General features: G+C 45.4%; 1 protein-coding gene across 1 annotated transcript; it reads left to right on the forward strand.

Annotated features, from left to right (window-relative positions):
• LOC146351520 (uncharacterized) lies at positions 1 to 25,604 on the forward strand. Its single transcript, XM_084847458.1, has 6 exons — positions 1 to 261; positions 10,261 to 10,414; positions 11,899 to 11,992; positions 17,910 to 18,028; positions 24,198 to 24,340; positions 25,427 to 25,604. Exons 4-6 carry the CDS (start codon positions 17,972 to 17,974, stop codon positions 25,536 to 25,538), a joined length of 312 nt encoding a protein of 103 aa, XP_084703584.1. The 5' UTR covers positions 1 to 261; positions 10,261 to 10,414; positions 11,899 to 11,992; positions 17,910 to 17,971; the 3' UTR covers positions 25,539 to 25,604.
• Positions 25,605 to 25,878: the final 274 nt, after the last annotated feature.

Raw genomic sequence — 25,878 nt, forward strand, 5'->3', positions numbered from 1 at the left:
GGTAACAGTACCTCCGAAAGTGAACAGGCGTTGCGTATTGAACAGGCTGTCTCCCTGGTGACTTTGAATCCATAGAGTTCCAGCCAATACCCTGAAGGGGTTCTGCGTTTTCAAAAGGATGCTGAGTTGCAAACCCAAAAGGAGGAAATATGGAAAGAAATACTTTTGCAGAAGGCAAATAGCTTCATGGGAACCTTGAAAACTTTATGCAGCAGCAGCACTAGCAGCACGCCATGTCTGAAAGGTAGGAGACCGAAAATGGTAAGGTAACTTTAGTCTTTCCACTACTGACTTGACACAGTTTGAAAAACCAAGATAGGGTTACAGGATTGAGTATCTTTAGAAACACAGTTAGTAGCAACTGAGTGGTTGATGCCAGCTCCCGTGCTGTGGAAGCAAAGGAGAAATGTGTCATTTATTCATTACTGAAGACAAATAGCATCTTCAAAGAAATGGATTATTTATGAAAAGCAGGTACACGCAGCAGCTCAAACGCGATATTAAATGTGCAGTCGTTAACATTACTGACGACTTGCCTAGTATTCAAGTTATACATCTGATGGCAATGGCTAATTGTATGTGATATGGCTAATGATGATAATTGGGTCTGAATTGCAAGTCAGAGGCATTTTCGATGTAGCGCAGGAATGAATGCCACAACACTGGAATAATCATTCACTGTGTGGCCACACATTGGAAGGGGAATGTACATTAGTAAAATGGCTTCCCAATGGTTCTGCTTTAATAGTCAAAGGTTCTAATGAAGCTCAAAAAGATATTATTGTTGGGAGTAATGCCTCAAATGTGGCAAATTGGAGAAGCAAATCTTCTATGGCAGCTAGGTTCTTATGTTAGTAGCAGAGAGGGATTCAAGATTGCCAAAACAATGGTGAAAGAGCAAAATAATGAGAACAACAGTAGATATGTTGAATTGTAGAGTGTTCCAAGGGCTTCAGTCTAAGGCAGGCCTTCGTAAGGAAGGCACACAGCCACATTTTTCCTTGCCCCTTTCCAAGGCTGCTATCCAATCAGAGACAGGGAAACTGGTTGGTTGTTTTGCTTTTAGGCTAGTTGTTAGAAAATAAAAGAGGAAAGCCAGTTGTTTTTCTTCACCTGTTTGCCTTTGGGGGTTTTAAAAGCTGTACACCCAGCTGAGCACTGGGTTTCATTCTGGGGCATGCTACGAAACATTAGGCTTAATAGCCCCCTACGTCTAACTCCCAAGCCTGCTTAAAACCAATGAGCTCTGTCCCTGGGCCCACAAAAAAACTTCTGGGCCTCATCTTCTTCTCTGCTCTGGGTTCTGCCTCCACAGAATTTTGTATTTCAAAAGCTGGCAATTCTACCCCACCAGCCTAGTGGGGTGGACAGCTCGATGAAAATCTCAACTCAGTGCGTGTGGCTGCTGTCAAAAAGGCCAATTCCATGTTAGGCATAATTAGCAAAGGAATTTAGAATAAAACTGCCAATATCATACTGCCCTTATACAAATCTATGGTGCTACCACACTTAGAATACTGTGTGCAGGTATCGCCACACCTAAAAAAAAGTTATCGTAGAGTTGGGAAAAAGTGCAGAAAGTGGCAACTAAAATGATCAAGGGGCTGAAGCAATTCCCCTATGAGGGAAAATTACAAGAGTTGGGATTGTTTAGCTTGGAGAAAAGGTGAGTGATGGGGAGACATGATAGAGGTGGACAAAATTATGCATGGTGTGGAGAAAGTGGATAGAGAGACATTTTTCTCCCTCTTGCATAATACTAGATCCTGGGGTCATCTCATGAAGCTGATTGATGGGAGATTCAGGACAGTTAAAAGAAAGGACTTCTTCATAGTTAAACTATGGTATTCGTTTTCACAAGACATGGTGATGGCCACTAATTTGGATGGCTTTAAAGGGGGATTGGACAAATTCATGGAGGAGAAGGCTATTGATGGCTACTAGTCCTGATTAGGGATGGCAGAGCCGCTGCGGAGCAGAGGCGGCCCAGGGAGGATTCCGGGGGGAGGGACGGAGCGCCTCCCCCCCCCCACGAATCCAAGCTGCGAAAAGGTGACTTTCGTACATCCCTAGTCCTGATGGCTCTATGCTACTTCCAATATCAGAGGCAGCATGCCTATGTACGTCAGTTGCTGCGGAACAAAAGTGGGAGAGTGCTGTTGCACTCATGTCCTATTCGGGGGTTTCCCACAAGCAGCTGGTTGGCCACTGTGTGAACAGAATGGTGGACTAGATGGGCCCTTGGTCTGATCCAGCATGGTTCTTCTTATGTTCTTATGAAGCATCTGGCTGGACTAGATGTGGCCTTTGTTGGAATAGATGGACATTGAGTTTGACCCAGCAGGGCTGTTTTGTGTTCTTCTTCTGCCTTCTAGTCACCGGTTAGCAACACACTTGAAATATGCTCAGAGCTTAAGCCCACAATACATCCCCAGTGAGGGGTTGTCAGACTGCAGTACTTCGAAGCCTTGGTTCACACATGCATGTCATCACTTGATGACTCTCAGATGAACTGTGTCCATTATAATGTATCACGTTGGAGTTTACTTCAAGGGATATGATATTGGGTGATGGATCATTCATACATTAATCACTTGAAATGCTATAGTCCATGAGTGATGAAAAGACCTGTGTGGACCAGAACAAAAATTATGGAGTTATCATGTGGTTGGTCCCTGTAGGGATGTAAGAACTCACCCTAGTTCGGTTTCTCCGGGCACTCGCCAAAGCAGCGCTCCTGCTCGCATCCCCCCAGACCTGTGCTCGGGCCACCCACGAGTTTGGTGAGTTCCCCGGGCTCACCATGATCCCGTTCAGTGAGCACCGCCATTTTCGCACCTTTGATTTCTGTGTAAAACAGGAAGTTTTAAAAAATGTGCATATTCAAATATGCGCAGTTTGGAGCTGGGAAAGCTAAATAAGCTCAATATTAGAGGGATTTAACTTCCTGATTATACCTATAATATTGTGCTTATTTAGCTTTCCCAGCTCCAAACTGCGCATATTTGAATATGCGAATTTTTTAAACTTCCTGTTTTGCTCAGAAATCAAAGGTGCGAAAATGGCGGCGCTCACCAAACGGGATCACGGTGAGTACTGGGGAGCATAAGTGGGGGGTGAACAAGGACAGCGTCTCGGTGGGCGCAGTTTGGGGGTTGCGGACAGGGGTTGCCCGATGAATTCCCGAACCCAGTTGGGGGCCCGCAACATCCCTAGCAGAGACCTACTCTCTGGGGTCCTAAAATATTGGCAAACACACCTGAAAAGAGCCCTCTCCTGGTATAAATTACTGGGGATGGAGGAGGACAGAAAAGATCCTGGGAAGATGAGCCCAGTGGGTTCTCCTGTTCGAGGATTAGTGAAACGAATTCCTCTCTAGAAGTAAGATCTGAGATTTATAACAACCTATTTCTCACTGCTGGAAAAAGGAGGGAAATAACTCTGCCAAGATCGCCAGCATGAATCTCATCCCCCCCCCCCCGCCCCAGCCCGCCCCAAGGTTGATATAATCTCAAGTGCATCTCTCAGAGGGGCCATGTGGAGAGTCAAACCAAGTCAAAGGGCTCTCCAATCTAGGCAGAAAATTGGGGGGGGGGGATTTTAAAATGTGGTAAGCTGTAATTGTTTTAAATTGCATCCTGCTTCTACCACTGCAATTAGTTTTAGCTCACCCTCAAGAGGTAATAATAAAAAGGAGGGAAAGAGAGAGAGAGAGAAAATACAGGCTGAATTGATCACCATATCCATATTCAATTTTAAAATATTATGAGGAGCATAGTTACAACTAACTAAAGCCAGTGGTGCCATCAGGCCAGGATTGTGCAGCAGAAGTCCAGGACCCTGTTCAACAGAATGAGCAAGAGAGCCCCTGTCAGGGTTCCCCTTATGACCTGGACCTCCTGATCAACCCCTTAAGGATCTCTTGCCTCCTTAAGAGTCCCACATTCCTTCTTTTAAACTTCCCCTTCCCAATAACGTGGGGTTTAGGCTGTAGATGTGGGGTGATTGACACTTCAGACACCTGAGTGTTAACCACAACAATTTACTGGTAAATTAAAGCAAGCAAATTACAACTAAAGGTATTGACAGAATAGAGCTGAGTGATACAAAAGCCATTAAGAGAAAATAAAGGTTGCAAAAACGCAAGTTCCTCTACCCTAGCTGCACTTAAACTTCTCCAGGCTGCTTCTTCCTGCTGTCTCATTATGTTCTGGTCTTCCTCTCTCTGGTCTTCCTCTTTCTGACTCTCTCTTTTTATATCTTCCTCCCACAAAACCAAAAATACTGTTTCAAGCCTGAGGAAATGAAACTTAACTGGGGAAATGAAAACTGCAACTTAACCAGGGAAATGAAACTACTCCTCTCAGGGATACCTTCTCCCAACAAAAACAAAGCAAAACCCAGGCCTCTAAGCCTGACATTTTTCCCTTTTCCTCTATAGGCCTCAAACCTTCACAGCCCCAAATGCAGCAGGGCTGGCTTACTACAACGGGGCATTCAATCCAGAGTCAATGAGCTTTCCTACCTGAGACATTTATTGTGCACTCATCATTCCCTACTCCCTTTCTCAGATCAAAGGGAAAAGTGACCTTTTGCAGCCCCACTCCAAGCAGGTAACCCTGACATTCTAATCTAGAATTTTAACTAAACAGCATCTTTAATGATCCATTGCCCCTCATCATGATACATCATCTAAGGAAGGAACTCAGTCACCTAACAGAAGGGCCAGTCTGCAATAAACATAGTATATTGAGATCCTCCTTTTAGATTAGTGCTGTGACGAAAATTTCTCCCACATTTTTCCGACCATTCTCATTCAATTTGATAGAAAAGAAATTACTTTCAAAAAGAAATTCAAAGGAGAAGAAATTTTGGAGAAATTCCCATAGATTGGGTTCAGGGTTCGAGTGTGCATGATTGTCCTGTCTTTCATTGTACGTTCATCTCTGTGGCAGCCTGTAGCCTCCTCAGCTTCCCACGCTTCAATTAAAGCCCAAGGGAAGACATAATCAAATAATTCCTCCCATAGGGCTTTCTCAGATCAGGAAGCACAGGCAGCCTGGGAGGCTGCAGAGTAATTGGGAGATGTGTAACAGAAAGAAAACGCACACACACAGCACCCTTCACCACATCACAGGTAGGCTCAAAACACCACCAAAAAAATTATTAAAGGCCCTGAGAATGATGCAGAAAAGTAGAAACAATACCTAAAGTGGCAGCAGAAAAAAACCAAAAACCCATGAGAAAAAAGAAAGAAGCTGTGCTACAGCCCCTGCCAATTGTGAATCCTATCTCTGAAAAACTGTTCAAAGATTTCTCCTCCCCTTCGAGAAATTTGGTGAAATTGTAGGGATGCCAGAGAATTCTGCCACGGATTTCGGTGAGGCCGAATGCCAGTACATTCGGCCCCCCGAAATCTGTGGCTGAATGGCCTGCCACCCCCCCACCGCCCACCGCGGATCCCCCCTGGGACAAGACTTACCTGGGGCGGATGTTCCGGATGGCAGCGGCTCCAGCGGCGGCTTCGGCGGCAGCGGCTGGTCTTCCAACTGGCTGCCACTGCCACCATTTGCAGTCTGGTCGCTTCTATTTTTGTTTTTTGTTTTTTACATAGATGTGATAGGCTACGTAAAGACTTACATAGCCTATCAGGTCTGGGTAAAAAAAACAAAACGCATATGCAAATGGCGGCGGCTACAGCCGCCGCCATTTGCATTCCTTATTTTTGGCCATCTTAGTCTACGTAAATATTTACGTAGACTAAGACGGTGAAAATAAAGGGGAACGCAAATAGCGCCCGCTACGCTATTTGCGTTCCCCCTTATGTTCGCCGTCTTAGTCTATGTAAATATTTACGTAGACTAAGATGGCCAAAAATAAGGAATGCAAATGGCGGCGGCCGTAGCCGCCGCCATTTGCATATGCGTTTTGGTTTTTTTACCCAGACCTGATAGGCTATGTAAGTCTTTACATAGCCTATCATGGCTGAATACAGGGACGCAAACGGCAGTGGCTTCGGCAGCCGCCATTGACATCCCTGCTAGCCAGCGGCCGGATGTTTCGCTGCTGGCGGAGCCAGCCGGCGGCTCCGCGGAATCCCCGCGGAGCTGGCCATTGAGGATTCCTGGGGGGAGGGACAGAGCGCCTCCCCCCCACAGCGGATGCCCCGACCGGAACAGGTAAGTGATTCATACATCCCTATGAAATTGTCCCCGACAAGGGGGTTGGACAAATTCCTGGAGGAAAAGGCTATGAATGGCTACTAGTCCTGATGGCTATGTGCTACCTCCAGTACCAGAGGCAGTGAGCTTATGTACACCAGTTGCTGGGGAACATGGGTGGGAGGGTGCTGTTGCACCCATGCCCTGCTTGTGGTTTCCTGGTCAACAGCTGGTTGGCCACTATGTGAACAGAATGCTGGCTGGACCAGATGGACCCTTGGTCTGATCCAGCATGGCTGTTCTTATGTTCTTAAGTGCATGTGTGAGACAAATCAAGGTTCCTTGAGGTTAAGAAGTTTGGAAAACACTGCACTCTCTTAATTAAAGAGGATGGGTAAATCCTACTTAAAGTAGACCCACTGAAATGAATGGAATTGAAGTTAGTCATGATTAACTTAAATCCCATTCATTTCAATGGGTCTACTCTAAGTAGGGCTTATGTTGGATTTTACCCTATATGAAATATTTTCGTAAAGAAAATCCCACCCTTCTCCTGGATATTTTCAGACTGTGAGTTTTGCCAAAGCAAGTTCAGATTTTCTGTCGCATTCTCAGAAAGCAGCCCCACTTCAATTTGAAGCCACTTAGTGCTTCAGATTGGCCTCATACTCTTGCTTAGAAGGAAGATTCCATTACCATTCTTACTGGAGCATTTTATTGTTACACTTGCACATCTTCCTCTGTTCCCTTGTGCAGCTATTATAATCATGTTTTGTGACAGACCATGGGGCTTGTAGAATAATAGGAATGTGGTTTGCTGAATTGGCTATGCTACTAAAGATCAACATGAATATCTATCAAGGTATTTGCTCAGTAGACTTCTCTCCGCCTTTAGAGATGTTCATTTGCTTGAAATCACAACCTTGAAAATTGCACCATTTATGCAATAAACCAATTTCAATTCTCTGGCCCAACAAAATAATAAACCATGTAAGCTCAGGTGATGCATATATAAAATACTGTGTTGGACTCAACGCTAGTAAAGTTGGAGGCAGGGCAGAGGCAAGAAGGGAAAAGGGCCCAAAATGGTGGCTCTTCTGCCATGGATTCTCTCCCACCCCCACCTCCATAGGATTGCTCTGTTAGTTGAGAAGACATTTTAGGATAGTTTTCTGATACAAGGAAGTCAAAAGAATGAATCCAAAACCAACAGATTTGGGATAGAGGTAAAACAGCACCTCACCAAAGCTAGTGGAAATAGAGTTAACTTCCCCACAGTTCATGCTCTCACTGAGCCCAAAGGAAATTCAGAACATAGGAAGCTGCCTGATAGCAAGCAAGACTATTTTTCTATCAAGCCTAATGATAAACAAGAATTTCATTGTGGTTCATTTGTGAATAGACTTTACATTCTTCATTTAGTCCATAGGGCAGCATTGTCTTTAAAGTATACATCCAGAAGATTTCTCTCCTTCTCAGTTGGTGATGTAGCCTGGTCCCATGTCCTTTCAGTTGTCTAGAACTTTAGATCATTTTCATCATTCTGGACAATTGAAAGGATCCAAGGACATGGGACTAAGGTAATTCACCAACTGAGAAGGAGAGAAATCTTCTGGATTTATACTTTAAAGACATTGCTGCCCTATGGACTAAATGAAGAGTATAACTTGATGCCAGTCTTGTAACTCACCACCATCCATTGGTTCTGGGCCAGCATAATTGTCATCCATTCCAGGGGTGTGTCCAGAGAACAAGGGGGCCTTCCTTGATCCACCCCTGGTATGGGCCCCAGAATGTCCCCTTTTTGTCTCGGCTGCTGAACATTGAAGGGCCTCTGGTATGGAGCTCCCTTTCTGCAGGCAGATCTCCCTCTCCAACCATTTTGAGGGACAGCCACAGTATCCTGTGGCTATTGGCATTCACAATAGCACAGTAGCTGCTTTACCCATTCACAGTATGTGGCCTGTTTTCCTGTTCAGAATAGCACAGTAGCGCTGTTTCAAGTGTTCACAATATCCCAGTGGTGAATGAGAGGCGAGAGGCATGGGGTAAACTACCGGGGCTTAATTCAGTGCTTCCATTAAACTTCCCTGAGCAGGGGAGCATGGACAAGGGTTGGGAACAAGCCCAAGCAGCACCTATGGGATTGATGACATTCAGTTCTACTCTGCCTACCCAACCCCAAAGTATGGGGGATTCAAGTGCTGTGTGACCCCTGAAAGTGAGTTTCTAGGTCATGTATACTCCTCTTTTTTTGCTTCATGCGTCCCTGGTGGACCAAAGTGATTTAATGAAAATCCAGATATAACCAGAAAGTGCTTATTCCATTTCCATGCAGATTGGGCCTGGGATCATTGGATTGCATAAGTGGCATTTAAAAAATGAGTGCCAAGTCAACAATTTGGGAGATTGCTAGTTGTCAGGGATGACTCGCAACGCCTTGAGATGTCTGACAGCTCCGATTCTGAATCAGAGTTGGAGCAGCAGCTAAATCAGAGGCCGGGGGAGGGACCTTCCCTAGTGAGCCAAAACGCTAGAAAAGAGTTCTCCCAAGACCTTGACCAACAGATGGTCCAGACTGAGTCCCTGCCCCTTCCCTCCACCATGAGAACATAGGTTTCAGAGGAGGAGGAAGAGGAGGAAGAAGAGGGGCATGACTTGAGAGATGCTAGGGCACAAAGCAAAGCGGGAAAAGTTAGGGGCAGGGCTCAGATGCACTGCCCAGATAGCCACTCTTAGAAGCCAACATAGGAGGGAGCCACCATAAGGAAGGGGCATCTCTGTGCAGCTAGCTTGGCTGGGAGGTTCATACCCCAAACTGCTGGCAACTTTCTCTCCCTCTGATTTGTCTCCTCTGCTTAGAGATTGTTGATTAGTTGTTTAGATCCTCAGGGGGGAAGCCTGAGAGTTTTCCTTGAATCTGCATTTGCAGAGACTAGGCTCTAGCAAAATTAAGTTGTATGAGCTTGAAGCTTTGTCTGTTGTGGTGTTGATTGCAAAGGGAAAGGACGATCCAATTCTGACACTAGCATTCTTTCCACAGTATTCCATATTGTCGCAACATTTTGTGTTAGGGCTAGTGCACACGTTATGCTCACCATGGAGATGCCACTGAAAACAGCTTCCGGTGCCCTGGACTGGCCATAACATCTAATACCACTTGCCATGTAGAATCCCTGTCTCATGTTCAGAGTCTCACCATTTCCTGTGTAGATGTTCCTGAAGGCCAGTGGCAGAGGTGTGGAAACTGTCAGCATGATGGTGGCAGCAATTCTCTTGATAAGCAACTCCTCCTTCTCTAACTTTGTTTGTTAGGTTTTTATAAATGGCAGCCCTTGAAATTTAGATAAAAAGACAAAGTAAACTTGAAGAAACCAAGTGTCCAGCTCAGTATTATCTGTTCAAAAATGTTAATTAAACAAATATGTTAAGACCTGCCTTTAACCCAGGGGGGCAGAACCTCAGGACTAGATCAACCCTTTTTCTCCCATCCACTTATTGTTTTGTGTTTTCTCAGCATTTCTGCAGCTTTTTTCTCCATTCTAAGTGGTTGAACTGTCTCTCCTAAAGCTAAAATATGCTGGTATTTTGGCCCTGCCCCTTTAGCCTTCGGTCCCACCCACCACTAGAATGTGTCCCCTAAGACATTTTCCAAAATCCAATTTGGCCCTCGGGGTGAAAAGTCCCACACCCCTGCTTTAACCATTATCACTGAATTTACCCTTGGGAGGTGTGAATACAGACTTCAAGGTGCATTTTCTGGGAAGCAGTTCTAAAAGTTACAGCTACAGCGAGGATTCCCTCACCAGAAGGAGCCAATCCCCATACTATCCTTCTTGTGCATTTCTCAGGTGTATCTTGTTGGATGCAGGGTGCTTGACCAGATGGACTTTTTGCACTGATCCAGCACTGCAGCACTTACTGTATAGTATCTTCTCCAAGATCGTTTCAACACTGCCTTTTTAATTCTTGTTTGTTGGTCAATCTAGCTCCAGAGCATCGAGATGTCTCTCTGACCTTCCAGACCTTAAAGCGATCACTAATATGTTTCACCAGACCACGAACCTCTTGGTTACTTTAAAATATGATCTCCCCTTAGCTCCTCAGGGCTGGACACAAGCTGCCGTAGGTTCTGCACCTCCCATTCCTCCCCCTGCTCTGATCGAAGTGATACGGACATCCCTTTGCCAGTGTTATCATCACAGAACAGAGGGATACGTCAGCCCAGCTGCGATTCAGGCATTGCCTCTCCAGTAAGCATTCTGGTTCTTCTGGGTTCTGTGGAAAGAAGCACAAATTGATGGTAACCTCACTACTAGCATCTCCTTCTGTGTCATGACAGTGAAAATGTTCTCCCTTCCTTTTTGCCTTCAGACACGAGAGGGTGGCTATTGTGATGGGAGATGTTAGGGTGACCCATGGGGGGAGGGGGGAGGGATTGCTTTTCTTTTCTTTGCCCCAGCTCAGAGGAGAGGCAGGTGACAAAAGAGAGCAACCTCTTTGCTTGTGTTTCCCACTGGGTGTTTGCTTGCCTCAAAGTCCTCACTTAGAAGAATCATTTGCGATGGTGATGTAGCCAGGAAGGGTACTGTCTTCAACCTGGAGACAGAGGTCAGGACCACAAGCTAACACCAAAGCTGCACACAGCTGTACCTAGAATCAGGAGCTGGTGTCAGCTTCTCTACTTCCCCCATCTTCACTTACATATATCCTCCCTAGCTGGCCATGTAGCTTCCCTACAGCAGGAGGGAGGGGGCAAGCACATAACTCAGCCCTTTGGCCTGCTAATCTCCTCTGCCTTCAAACTGTATGGACTGCAAAGCCATGTACTGATTAGGGAAGTCTGTCCCTAGTGGTTGAAAATGTTACTGCAGGCTTCAACCACATGGACACATTTAAATTAATTAAAATTAATTCATTCATTATTTAAATTGCCTTGAGGCACAGACCACTACAGTCTCCTTAATACACATACCAAATTTCAGGCATCTAGGTTTCACGGTCTTGGTGCTATGGTGCTGACGGACAGACCAGCAGACACACATCCTCTTTTATTATTATAGATTATCTGCTTTTTTATTCATATCCTGTTTTTTTTTAAGTTTTTAAAAGCTTAAAAAAATACTTTTAATACTGCACCAAGAAAAAAGGACGTGATTTTGTGACTGACAAAAGGGCCAGCCAATCAGTGCTGTGCAGAGTCCTGCTCTGCAGAGAGGAGATGTGCCTTTGTGACTGACATAATGCCTGGCTAGTCTAGCTTCTGCTGAAAACTGGAACAGGCTTCCACTGAACTCGATCTGGATGATAAGGTGGTAGGTGAGCCCAAAATGCATGAAGTGCCCTTCCATAATGGGCTCACTACTAAAACGATATACATCTCATACTTAACACTGTTTGTGACCAATCTGTCTCCACGTGACTGCTAGGAAATCTTTACAGCACTCCCTGAGGCAAAAAGAGGATGACGCCACACATGGGCGATAGGAATGAATAGGAAATGTCTCATCCCAGGCTCCAGCAAATGTGCTTCCATTTAAATTGTGTCCATATTCAATATTTGGAGTTGTTTCCATTTTCAGTAAACCAAATGCATTGAAAAATAGGAAATGCCCATTTGGGGGGAACGAACTAGAATTAAAGATTACAACTAAAACACTGTTTGATATTTTTGTGCTGATTAACAAATAACTGGCAGAAAGAGGAATTGCCCTTATTTCACTTCTCTCCTTTCAAGCTTCCATCAGATTCATTCAAGTATCTCACCTGGCATGACTTAGAAGAACACGAGGTTCAAGGGAGTCAAATCCGCTGCCCTCGAGTGAGAGAAGGTATAGAAAGTAATCTGGTTTGTAGCCTCTGTGGCAGCAGATAATAGTGGGCTGTAGCGGCAGCATTCTTGATTGACTGGATTATGTGCAGGTGCCTTGCTTTACAGCGCATGTGTGCTTCAGTAAGCATGTGCTACAAATGTGCATGCAGGATGATCTATGACTTCAGTGAAGAACCCCGCATTCATGAAGAAATGTGCCCAGAGAGCTGCCCTTTTCATTGAACTGACTGGGTTTAATAGGTCTAATTGATATCTGAACCAACTAAAGCATTAGTTGATTAATTGTTGGAGAGCAAATGTAATTGGTATAGATCCATTTTATTCAGCAGGGTTGTTGCACATATTCTCTCTCTGCTGTTGTCCCCTTATTTGTGGGGCAGGGTCTCACCTTCCCAAGCTTTGATGCATGTTCAATTCAAATACACAAAGAGATTTCCAACTACCTCCTGGTCTCAACCATTACATTGGCAAGCCAACCATTCTGGGCTGTTAGCCTAACCAAAAGAATGGTCAGTGGCAACTGAAACCACTATTCTGAAGCTTTGGTTGGTTCTGGTGTGTTACTGTAATATATGAACACACTTCTTGGTGTGTTACAGTAACATATCAACACATAGTAAGTTTTGGTGATGAAATACCTAGCACCATGCCTGCCATTATGATGGGTTGGTTTTGTACATAAATAGGACTCATAAGGACCCAGGTATGGGAAGTGGAGGGAGAAAATGAAATACACCTTGCCCTCCCCTGTTGATCCCTCCCAGTGTCAGAGTTAGAAGGCTGGTATTGCAATCAGTGCAACCCTGTCACCAAGAAGCACTCTTTATTTTATTTAGTTATTTATTTAGGACATTTCTAATCTGCCCAATAACTAATGTTCTCTGGGCAGATTACAGCCAGTTAAAAAACTAAAATGCCATTTTAAAACATAGTTAAAAATATAAAATACAATACAAATATTTAAACGAATCAAATATAATATAAGACCGCTCTTAAAGAAGCCCTCCTTGGATCCTCAAGTTCTGAACAACTTTCGCCCAGTCTCAAATCTGCCATTTTGGGGCAAGGTGATTGAGCGGGTGGTGGCGGTGCAGTTGAAGGCACACTTGGAAGAAACTGATTATCTAGACCCATTTCAGTCGGGCTTCAGGCTTGGGCATGGGACAGAAACGGCCTGACAAGACCGAGGTACTTTTGGTGGGAGACAAGAGGAAGCTGGGGGATGTTGACCTGGTGTTGAATGGGGTACAGCTACCCTTGAAAGACCAGGTCCGCAGCCTGGGGGTCATTTTGGACTCCCAGCTGTCCATGGAGGCTCAGGTGTCAGCTGTGAGCCGGACAGCGCTGTATCAACTCCATCTGATACGGCGGCTGCGCCCCTACCTTCCCGACCATCTGCTCCCATCAGTAGTACATGCCCTGGTCTCCTTTCGTTTAGACTACTGTAATGCGCTCTACGTGGGGTTACCCTTGAAGACGGTTCGGAAACTGCAGCTGGTACAGAACGCGGCGGCTCGCCTGATTAAAGGCAGCCGCCGGCGAGATCACATCACTCCAGTGCTGAAGGAGTTGCACTGGTTACCAGTTGTTTTCCGGGCCAAATTCAAGGTGTTGGTTTTGACCTTTAAAACCCTATATGGTTCCGGCCCAGCCTATCTTAAGGAGCGCCTCCAGCAACACCAGACAGGCCGCTTAACAAGATCAGCCTCGGATGGCCTTCTCTCTGTCCCATCAGCCAGGACAGCTAGACTGGTGGGGACGAGGGAGAGGGCCTTCTCTGTGGTGGCCCCCACTCTGTGGAACTCCCTCCCTAGGGAACTCCGTCATGCCCCCTCTTTAATGAGCTTCCGTCGTGCATTAAAAACGTGGTTGTTCAGGCAGGCATTTGGGGTGGGTTAGGGTATTTTTTTAAAAAAAAAATTTATGGTAAAATTTTATTGTTTTAAATTGTTTATGGTGGGTTGTACATCGCCCAGAGTGGCTGGGTGACCAGTCAGATGGGCGATTAATAAATTTAATAAATAAATAAATAAATAAATTGGTTGCCTTGGTAGATGATATGAGGAGGGCTCTGGATAGGGGTGAATGCTCCTTCCTTGTTCTCCTCGACCTCTCAGCGGCTTTCGATACCGTTGACCACGGTATCCTCCTGGACCGCCTGGAGGGGTTGGGCATTGGAGACACCGTATTGCGGTGGTTCCAGTCCTTCCTCTCCGGCAGGTACCAGAGGGTAGCACTGGGAGAGGAGGTTTCAGACCCGTGGCCACTCACTTGTGGGGTGCCACAGGGTTCCATCCTCTCCCCGATGCTATTTAACATCTATGTGAAGCCGCTGGGGGTTATCATCAGGAGGTTTGGGGTGCAGTGTCATCAATATGCAGACGACACACAGCTCTGCCTCTCGTTTAAATCTTCACCAAGGTTGGCCGTAGAATCCCTGTCCAAATGTCTGGAGATGGTGAGTGGCTGGATGGGGAGGAATAAGCTGAAGCTGAACCCTGACAAGACCAAGGTACTTTTGGTGGGAGACAAGAGGAGGCTAGGGGATGTTGACCTGGTGTTGAATGGGGTACGGCTACCCTTGAAAGACCAGGTCCGCAGCCTGGGGGTCATTTTGGACTCCCAGCTGTCCATGGAGGCTCAGGTGTCAGCTGTGAGCCGGACAGCGCTGTATCAACTTCATCTGATACGGCGGCTGCGCCCCTTCCTTTCCGACCATCTGCTCCCATCGGTAGTACATGCCCTGGTCTCCTCTCGTTTAGACTACTGTAATGCGCTCTACATGGGATTACCCTTGAAGACGGTTCGGAAACTGCAGCTGGTACAGAACGCGGTGGCTCGCCTGATTAAAGGCAGCCACCGGCGAGATCACATCACTCCAGTGCTGAAGGAGTTGCACTGGTTACCAGTTGTTTTCCGGGCCAAATTCAAGGTGTTGGTTTTGACCTTTAAAACCCTATATGGTTCTGGCCCAGCCTATCTTAAGGAGCGCCTCCAGCAGCACCAGACAGGCCGCTTAACAAGATCAGCCTCGGATGGCCTTCTCTCTGTCCCATCAGCCAGGACAGCTAGACTGGTGGGGACGAGGGAGAGGGCCTTTTCTGTGGTGGCCCCCACTCTGTGGAACTCCCTCCCTAGGGAACACCGTCATGCCCCCTCTTTAATGAGCTTCCGTCGTGCATTAAATATGTGGTTGTTCAGGCAGGCATTTGGGGTGGGTTAGGGTATTTTAGAAAATGTTTTTATGGTAGAATTTTATTGTTTTAAACTGTTTTATTGTATGTTGTACATCGCCCAGAGTGGCTGGGTGACCAGCCAGATGGGCGATTAATAAATTTAATAATAATAATAATAATAATAATAATAATAATAATGCAAAACAATAAACAGCACAAGAATCAATAAGACAGCCATAATAACCTAAAATGAGGTCTCTAAAATGCCTGAAAGAAAAGAAAGGTCTTTACCTTATGCCAAAAAAATAACAACATGGGTGCCAGGCAAACCACTTTGGGGAGTTTATAAGTGGGGTGCCACCACTGAAAAGGCCCTCTCTCTTGTAGCCACCCACCTAGTTTCCTTTGGCGAGGGCGCCTGGATGAAAGCCTTTCCCCCATCAGCAACTATTGACTTAACCTAAGCGAGTATCTCTTTGGATATGTCAAGGTGGGTTGCCTTTTAAAATTCATACCACTTACTTATATGGAATAAAGTAAAATTCCGTGTTTGAGGCAGGGTGATACAGGAGAAAAGCCTCATCTGGAAGCACCCTATGTGATGATGTAGCTTGGGGGCAGGATCAGCGCTGAGAGAGGGAGAGAGAGAGACACACACACACACCCAGAAGCCTCCATAAGAGTGATGTCATTCTTGGGAGCTTGCATGGGGGGAATGACAATACTACACCAGCTTTCTCACCATGCCCCAAATTCACCCCAGTCCCTCAAATGCCCCCCTTTTGTGGTTTTATGGCCAGCCCTAGTGGCTCCCAAATGCTGTGCTTGGTTCCTTGTAAATTTGGCCCAGCTTATAATGGAGAACTTGGCCTAGCTAGAATGTGGGAACCAGCTTTTATAAAAAGCAATCATTTTACTGTTTCATCAGTGTCTTAAAGACACTTACGTTGAAGTTTGGCTAATGTACAATTTAATTTAAAGTTAATCCGTCCCTTAATTGATTTGTTGGTTAAAAGGCAACTGATTAATCATTTCATCACTTGGCAGCCATGGGCTGAATCTACACATAGGCCGTTTTACCGTTATCATACTTTAGTGATAACTGTTGGTGCCCATTGGTATCATGTGCACCAATAGTTATCATTGCAGGATGATAATGGTAAAACTGCTATGTGTAGCTTCAGCCTTAATGATCATGTTCAACAGGAGATAAGCAACTTAACTGTGTAGGGGATTGCAGCTGATATATATACTACTGTCCTCCTGATCATGAAGTATGAAGAAATCAGAGGATAGAAAAAAGGAACAAAACAACCAAAACCTGGCAACAGAGATAAGAAGTGATTTGGAATGAGAATCAGTTGAAAGAATACCAATTTGTTTTCTTGGCAGTCATCATCCCTTTCTCCCCGAAAGCAATCTTGAAAGCAATCCAATATGGAAAATATATTATCATAACAATGCAGACAAAATTCCAAAATTCCTATTTAATGTGGTGTCTTTGATACGTAGATAGAGATCAGGTTTGCCAGATTCATATGCCTTGAGATTTAATTTCCCACCATTTATTATATTCACTACTGTAGACAAATAATGAATGTGAGAAAGATTGTACAAGATAATTCACAAGAAGCTAATGAATAGGAAAATACGTTGTTCTCTACACAATCATATTTTTTTCCCGACTGCAATTATCTACACTTTTACATAGGAGTAAGTTCCATTGAACTCAGTGGGGCTTAATTCTGAGTAGACATGTAAAGGGTTCCACTGTCAGAGCGTTGATGGCCATTTTAAAGGTTTGCAGGGTGTACAGTCATCTCGGTTTTGCATCTGGAAGACAGCTTTTACAAGTTTTTGTATTATATCAAAACCTGCAAAACCTGTTTGACCACAGGCTGATAATGGGAGAAAAGAGATGTCCTAGAGGCATTCCTGGAGATGTCTGTTCTGGCCGCAGTCACTCATGCCACAGTTACATCTTGTTTGGACTACTCAAACGCACACTATGTGGGGCTGCCTTGGAAAACTGTTCAGAAACTTCAGCTGGTCCAGAATGCTGCAGACAGACTGTTGACTGGGGCCAATTACAGGGAGCATGTGGGAATCCCTTGTAACAACAGCTTCGCTGGCTACTGGTCTGTTTCTGGTCAGAACTGAAGGTGCTGGTTATGACCTATGAAGTCCTATGTGACTTGGGACCAGGCTACTTAAAAGACTGCCTTCTCCCATACAAGCCTGCCCAAGACTTAAGATCTTTGGGAGAGGCCATTCTTTCAAGACCCCCACCTCCAGAACCACATTGGGTGGTGACACAAAAGAAGGCCTTCCCAGTTGTGGAACTCCCTGCTGAGGAAGGCTAGGTTCATTCTCTCTCTGCTGCCCTTCTGCCAGCAAGCAAAGACCTTTTTATTAAAGCAGGCCTTTGAATATGCTCTGTTGGGTTGCATGCTCTTTTTATTCTGTTATTGTTGTGTTTTTAATTGTGTTTTAATGCATTTGTTTTATTATGCTTTTAATCAAGTTTTATTTATGATTGTAAACCACCTTGAGTGCCATTTTTCTTGGTAGAAAGGCAGGGAACAAATCAAATAAATAAATGCACATTAAACTCCTTTTAAATCCTTTGTGCCTGTCTATATCTATCATCTCTTAAACATTCCTGAGCTTTGAAATATTGTATTAAGGTACAAATTATAAAAGCAGCAGTGTAATATTGGAATGGATATATCTGAACAGGACCTTCTGAAGAAGTGCGTTTTTTCAGAGGAGAACATCATACTCTGTATGCAAGAAAACAAATGTCAGAGAAAGAGAAATGGGAGCAAAGGTTACAAGAGGACTGGGAAAATTGTGCGGTAAGAACGTGTTTTGTACTGAGACTATGAAAGAATGAAGCTCAGACCATTGGCCATGCTGGCTGGGGCTACATGGGGTACCTAACCCCTGCAATAGGGCAAAATGTGGGCTACAGGCGTGTTTAAGGATTGATATGCAACATATATTATACTATGAGGTTGTGATACTGAGCAAGTTGGGTGGAAGTTAATTCCAATCAAGCCAGTGTGGTATAGTGGCTGGGGTGTTGGCCTGGGAGTCAGGACATCTGGGTTCTAGTCCCTACTCAGCCACGAAAGCTCACTGGGTGACTTTGGGCCAGTCACAGACTCTCAGCCCAACCCACCTCACAGGGTTGTTGTTGTGAGGATAAAACAGAGGAGGTGGAGGATTATGTATGCCACCTTGGGTTCCTTTGAGGAAAAAAGGTGGGATAGAAATGCAATAAATAAATAATGTCTCCTCCAAGATGCATTTTGCAAAAACAAAAAGGTGGGGGATTTTTGCTTCAGAGCTCTTGGAGTTTTACTCCTGTACAAATTTATGCAAATATAGTTAGCTGATTGGCAGAAATGTATACAATTAATTGGCTAAGATTTCTTTAATCAAATGACAGCCATAGTATTAAACTAATCTCCTATGCTCTTTTGTTTCCTACCTCTGGCACCCATATCACCACTTCCTCTTAAGTGGTGGTTACACCCTGCTAGGTTCAGCTAGACTCATGAACTAGGGCCTAATCACATGATTACATGGCTCGGGACCACAGTACCTCTCCCAACACGAACCTACCCGTATACACAACGTTCATCATTTAAGGCCCTCCTCTAGGTACCTCCTCCGAGGGAAGCTCGGAAGGCAACAACAAGGGAGAGGGCCTTCCAATATTGGAATGATCTCCCTGACAAGGCCTGCCTAGCACCAACATCATTATCTTTTCGGCACCAAGTTAAGACCTTCCTCTTCCCTCGGGCATTTGGAGCATATGATAAGGTTTTAATCAGGCCCTGGGTTTTTCTTATTGTTGAATGTTTAAAGATTGTTTTAGATATACGTGTCTGTTTGTGTGCTGTCTGTTTATGTTTGTATGTACATGGTTTTTATAAGGTTTTTTTAAGGTTTTAATATTTATTATCCAGACTTCAGCTATTGAGTGGTATAGAAACGTAATAAATGAAATGAAATGGTGTGGGAGACAGTGGAGGCTGGTGGCTCCAATGTCAGTGGGCTGGTAAATCCACTCCGGGTTTTAGTCAGAACTCTAAAGGATAGCTTAGCACCTTGGATAGCTCCTTTAGAGTTCTGACTGGTTCTGACTAAAACCTGGAGCAGATTCACTGCCCCACTGACATCGGAGCCACCAGCCTCCACTGGTGGGAGATCCCTGCAGTGATGCAGTTAGGGCAGGACCCATCAAGGCAGGGCAGCAGTCAAGGCCCCCACCCAGCTGACTGGGCAGGAGGGTCCCTCCACGCAGCAGGGCTTGCTTACCATGTTGTGAAGCCATACACATTGCCCTCTAAAGCAGCTTCCCCCAACCTGTCATCCTCCATAAGTTTTGGAGTGAAACTCCCATCAACCCTGACCATTGACCATGCTGGCTGGGGCTGATGGGACATGCAGTCCAGAACTTCTGGAGGGTACCAGGTTGAAGAAGGCTGACCTAAAGGGAGCCCCCTCCCCCAGTAGATGATTAAGTCCAGGGTCTAAAATTAGCTAACTGCACTACTGGATCCCTGATCAGGTTTCCCCACTTTATGTTTTACTTTAACAAGGCTGTTAATTGGCTGTATCTACTTTCAGTTTAATCGCAGAACTGAGATCTAAGCACTACATGAGGAGCGTTTCCTTTCCTGCTTTTCTGCTACATAACTTGTAGGTGGCAGTGTGGTGGAGTGGAATAGCACAAATACACAAGCAGAAACTGTGCTTTCTTTCTGCCATCAGAAATAATACCCATTTTCCCTGCTCTAAAAAAACTCTCCAAAAGTGCTGGTTAGACACAGAAGCAAAGTGGAGGGTCACAATGTTGACTAAAGAACCCGTAAACTACAGTGAGCAGGGAATGACAAGTGCAGGATAAATGCCTCGTGTAGAAAAGCCCTAAAGCAGGTGTGGGGAACTCTGGTTTTGAATGGAGCAGCAGCACTGGGGGGAAAAGGTGTTTAACATAAGAACACAAGAAGAGCCCTGCTGGATCAGACAGGGGTCCATCTAGTCTTCTGTTCATACAGTGGCCAGCCAGCTTCCCATAGGAAACCCACAAGCAGGGCACAAGTGCAACTGCACCCTTCCCCCCATGTTCCCCAGCAACTGGTGTACATAGGCATACCACCTCTGGTACCAGAGGTAGCACATGGCCATAAGGACTAGTAGCCATTGATAGTCTTCTCCTCCAGGAATTTGTCTAACCCCCTTTTAAAGCCATCCAAGTTGGTGGCCATCACTACATCTTGAGGTAGCGAATTCCATAGTTTAACTATGTGCTGTGTGGAGAAGTACTTCCTTTAATCTGTCCTGAATCTCCCACCAATCAGCTTCATGGGATGACCCCACTGGGTTGTAGTATTATGTGAGAGGGAGAAAAATGTCTCCTTATCCACTTTCTCCACACCATGCATAATTTTGCACACCTCTATCATGTCTCTCCTCACCCTCCTTTTTTCCAAGCTAAACAATCCAAACTGTTGTAACCTTCCCCCATAGGGGAGATGCTCCAGCCCCTTGATCATTTTAGTTTAACTTTTCTCCCATGCCATTTTCTGATGTAACTCATGTCCCTGAAACCCCTGTTATTAACTCTATAGTGAGGGGGAGAAATATACAAATGATACAGGTACCTGCATTACAACTGGGGTGCCACAGCAGAAAAGACCCTCTTCTTGGTAGCTACCTAACCCGCCTCACTTCCTTTGGTGGGGGCTCCTGGAGAAGGATCACTGAGGATGATCTCAGGGTCAGGGCAGGTGTACGTGGGAGGAGACGATCCTTCAGGGAAGGTGATCGTGATCCAGAAAATGGTGGAGGGAAGGAAGGTTTAAACAACTTTCCCTCAGCATCATTGCTCCTGTCAGAATTGGAATCCCCTTCTCCCCAGCTGCTATAAAATACAGCAGTCTTCCCCAATCTAATTCTCCCCCAGATCAACACATCAACACAGACTACAGCTCCCATCATCCACAGCCAGCTGACCTAGTCACACTGTCTGCATCACCCAGTCATACTGTCCGCATCTCTCACAGCAAGGAGACACATCTTCAAAGGAAGACCTCAACACACTTACTGATATCAGCTAGAAACTATTTTTATTACAACCAACGCCTCCTCATGACTTAACACTCACAAATTTATGCAATTTGGTGTGTGAGATGAGATCATCAGCGCCTCCAAGTCTCTTATTAGATTCATTTTCCCCAGCTCCAGATGCTTTTACAGATCTTGTCCTTCACTTCCCTGATGGTGTCATGTTCCTCACCAGTAACAGTTAGATGGTGAACAGATGGATGCTGAAGAACAGAGAAGCCCTCTGTATTTCTTCAAATCCCAGTAGACAGTACCCTGTTCCAAATAATCCAGAGAAACTGGAAGAAAAAACAGCTCTGTCATTAGAGTATCCAGTGGTGCAGCTACATGATTTAATGGTCTTATGGGAGGCCGCCTTAGCCAGCCATGTATCATTCCTCAGATGTGAAGCACACAACAACTAACATTTTTCTTCATCCCCCAACCACCATTCCATGCTTTACAACTGCTTATGCAATCCTGATATATTAGGACAGGGGCGGGCATACAGCCCCATGGCCTGTTTTGCAGCCCCGCTGCTCCCAAAGTGTCCCCAAAGTGCTACCATTCCACTGAATGTTGATGACGTGGCAGCAGAAAGATGGATTAGGCCTTGGGCTTCTCCACATGGGGCTTATATCATGCAATCAAGATTGGCTACTCAGGGAAGTTTGCAGGTCCTTCACATAATGTCATCAACCTCCAGGGCCCCTCCCATGGTTTATGATCTTTATCCTGCCATTGTAAAGTGTGGGGAAAGTCCCATTTTTCTCTAGGAAGCACTTTACGTGGTCTGTACTTTCATAGTGGCACTATAACAGCAGTGCCTCTAGTGGTTGTAAAATGAAACATATAGAACTCGCTGAGAAAGGCGAACAGCACGTGTCAATCCATGCAGCCCATGTAAGGTGCTGATCTTAATCCAGCAAAGAATCCAGAAGCAGAAGCCCTGGTAAATTGCAGGATAAAAGGCCTGGTGTGGTAAAGCCCAAAAGAGATGTGAGGTGAAGGCATGCCTTTTTTTTAATGGCAAATTACGCTCCTTCAGGTCTTCCAAGAGTGTGATTTGCCTTTGAAACAAGGCAAAAATCAGTTCAGTGGTGTGCGTGTGCACGCGCGCTCCTAAAACTGGTCCCTGGACCCTCCAAAGTTGCCCATTCCTGTATTAGAGCAATAACAGCAAAGCTTTTTGCCAAACCTGATTTTTTAAAAAAAATATTCTGAGCATGTGCAGTTCCGCATTTTCAGCTCACCTAAGTGACTAAGCACCATCATGACTACAAGAATAAAATAGCGTTTGCTTCTGCCACACTGATGCCCACCTCACCTGTCACCCTCTGGGTGGTGGTGGTGGGGCCTTTGGCCCCAAGGTCCATTGCTAACTGTACCAGCGAGAGTATCTTGCCAGCAATCACTTCAGTAATTTGTTATTTAAATAGTCTCCCCCCCCCAATGCAAAAAACCAGGGATCTCTAACATGGCTAATAGCAGTGCCATCTCTAAGTTTTTGAGGGTCCTTGGGCAAGACACCCTCAATGGACCCCCTCCCTCAGTGAGTCTACCTTCTCACTGCCATTGTCACCAGCTGCTAATGCCCCCCCCCTTCTCATCATTGCGACTACTTGTTTCTTGACAGGCAGAGAAACAGGGAGGAAGCAGGCAGTGACATCCACTCCTTCTTCTCAGCAACACAATTGCCTGGGCCAGAGGGAGAAGCGGGTGAACAAGCAGGTTGCAATGTTGAAGAGGAGCAGGAACTCCTAGGGGCTGTTGCCACCGGGCCGCTGCTGGGGTGTGGGTCCATGGCACATGCCCACTATGCCTACCTTTGATGCCAGCCCTGGCTAACAATCTGAACCTCTGCCAAAGGTTGCAGCAAAGTTCAGCTTGTTTCGGTCAAAATCTGACACCCAAAATTATTTTTGGTTAGGTATAGCAGGGAGCCCATACACAAAACCAGAACTATTTCAGAGCGAGCCATCTCACCTCCCAGCAGCTTGGTCATCTTGCTTAGCAGCAAGGTGCATTCTGTGTCCCAAGGCCAAACACGCTTAGATGACGGAGATACATCACTGCCAGTACCAGAGACAGTGAGCCTATGTGCATCAGTTGCTGGGGAACATGGGTGGGAGGGTGCATGAGGGTGCTCATGCCCTGCTTGTGGGTTTCTGGTCGACAGCTGGTTGGCCACTGTGTGAACAGAATGCTGGACGAGTTGGACCCTTGGTCTGATCCAGCAGGGCTCTTCTTATGTTCTTCTACATAGCTGCATCTCTGCTCTATTTTCAACTCTTTTGTCTATTTCCGCATTTCTCTGGGGAATCCTGTTTGAAACTATTACATTTTTAACCCTTTGCTCTGTACCATTTCCCCAATGAAAATCTACCCCCACCACTCCAAATCTGCCACTTGCTTTGTTAGGTTTGGACATAATTTGTGCTGTGGACAAGCCTGGTGTCAAGGGTAGGCCTGGTTGGGCACCTGCCAAGGGCCCACACTCCAGCAGGGGGCCTACTGACAAGAGCACCCCAGACTCCTCTTCGCTACTGCAATGTGCCCATCCCCCTGCCTTTCGCTCTTGCCCAGATAATGGTGGTGGGAAGAAGGAAGAGCAGCAGATGCCACTATCTACTTGCTCACTGGCTCTCTGCCTGTCAAGCAAGCAAGCAAGCAAGCGGTAGCAATGATGAGAAAGAGGAGGTGGTGCAATAGCAGCTGGTGACCGTGGCGGTGGGAAGGTGGACTCACTGAGGGAGGGGCCCCATTGAGGGTGTCTTGCCCAAGAGCCCTCAAAACTCTGGAACCGACACTGGCTGTGAAAAACACCTGGTGTGTAAAAGATCTCAATTGACTGTTCAAATAAATTAAACAAAAGCAATCTATTTCTGTATTTCCCCTCTCTACCAGAGTTTAAATCTTTCATATCAAGATTTGGGAGACCTTTACCAGATAGAAAACTGTAAACGAATTCTCCGTCGATTAATTCGAGTGGAGAGGCTTTGGTTGGTAGACAACTCATTGACAGATCTAAGTGCCATATGCTTGCCAAGGTAATTATTTTTAATTATTGGGGATTTTTCGAGCATTAACTAAGTTAATGGCAGTCCTGTGTACATTCCATGCATTCACAATCGCAATTGCAAGCATTAATCACAGTGAATGTCCAATTTACCATAGTAAAATCACCATAGTCTGTTTTTGGGAACTTAAAAAAACGTAATTGTTGCAAGCATAAATTTATAGCTTGTAGTAATAATTGACAGCACACATGTTTATACATTTTACAGATGCAAAGAATTGAAACTCTGCAAAAATAATTTTACGTCCTTCAAACAGCTGCCAAAAATACCTGAGATTCAACACCTGTCCTTAGATGAGAACAATATTGAAACCCTAGATGGTTTATCTGCTCTGAGACACACTCCATTAGAGTCTCTTATACTCAAAAGGAACCCCTGTGAGTTTCATGAAGACTACAGGCAGCTGTAAGTTCTTGCCTATCACTGAAGTGTGAATAGACAGTAATATATTCCTAGGACAGCATATTTGTTAAACAGTGGTGGTAACAAAAATCACTTATTGAACCATATATAACAGGCATCCAGTGCCAAAGTCTCAACAAGGCAGGACCATATAGAGCAGGGGTGCTGGACCAAGGGCCGGAGGGCCAAATCTAACAATCCACAGGTCCCAAACTGGCTCTCTGGCATTTCCCAGAAGGCCATGCCACAGCTCTTGAGAAAGCCATTTTTGTCTCCCCAAAGCATTTGAGAGCAGTGCAACTGCCATTCCCACCACGCACAAGCAATGCCACTCTACAACATCACATAGGATCACCGACCCAAGGGCTTTACAGAGAAAAACTGGTTCTCACTGGCTGGTGGCTGCCAGGAGGAGTTCTGGCAGAGGGTGAAGGGATTTGTTCCTACCCCCAATTCCCCCACCCCATAAAAGATTCACCCAAAGTCCCTTTCCCTTCCAGAAATGGGACTGCAAAATGTGGGGAACATTTCAGCTCAGTCTTTCAGCCGCGTTCTGTTCCTCTGCCAAAATTTTACAACAGTGAAGTTAAGGTAAGTGGCATGGGATAATGGTGAAAAACTATTAATTTTCTCCTAAATCTTGTTCTCCTCTAGTGTATTTTCCAACTTGCCAAACCTGAAAATGCTGGATGGAATCCTAAAACTGCCAGAGGACTGTCTTCCAACAGAAACCAACTTCCTGTCTAAAATATGCACCATACTATAGTATAATACTATTTTGCAACAGGGCGGAAGGAATTGCCACAGTTAAAGGAATAAATCCTACGAATATACAAGCCTGTTTTCTGCTCTAGTGGCCATCACCAGGCCTGAATACACGTTTTGTCCTGCACCATGGAATACCAAATCGTTGGGCGTTACATGGTCCTCCTCCTCTCCGTTTTATCCTCACAACAACCCTGTGAAGTAGGGTAGGCTGAGAGTCAGTGACTGGCCCAAGGTCACCGAATGAGCTTCATGGCCAAAGGTGGACAAGAACCTGGATCTCCTGAGTCGGAGTCCCACACTCTAACCATTACTCTGCACTGGCTTTCATGGTGCTGCCT

Source organism: Heloderma suspectum, chromosome 3, assembly GCF_057233095.1.
Source record: "Heloderma suspectum isolate Gila_16-S chromosome 3, 16-S_ref, whole genome shotgun sequence".
Lineage (NCBI taxonomy): Eukaryota > Metazoa > Chordata > Lepidosauria > Squamata > Helodermatidae > Heloderma > Heloderma suspectum.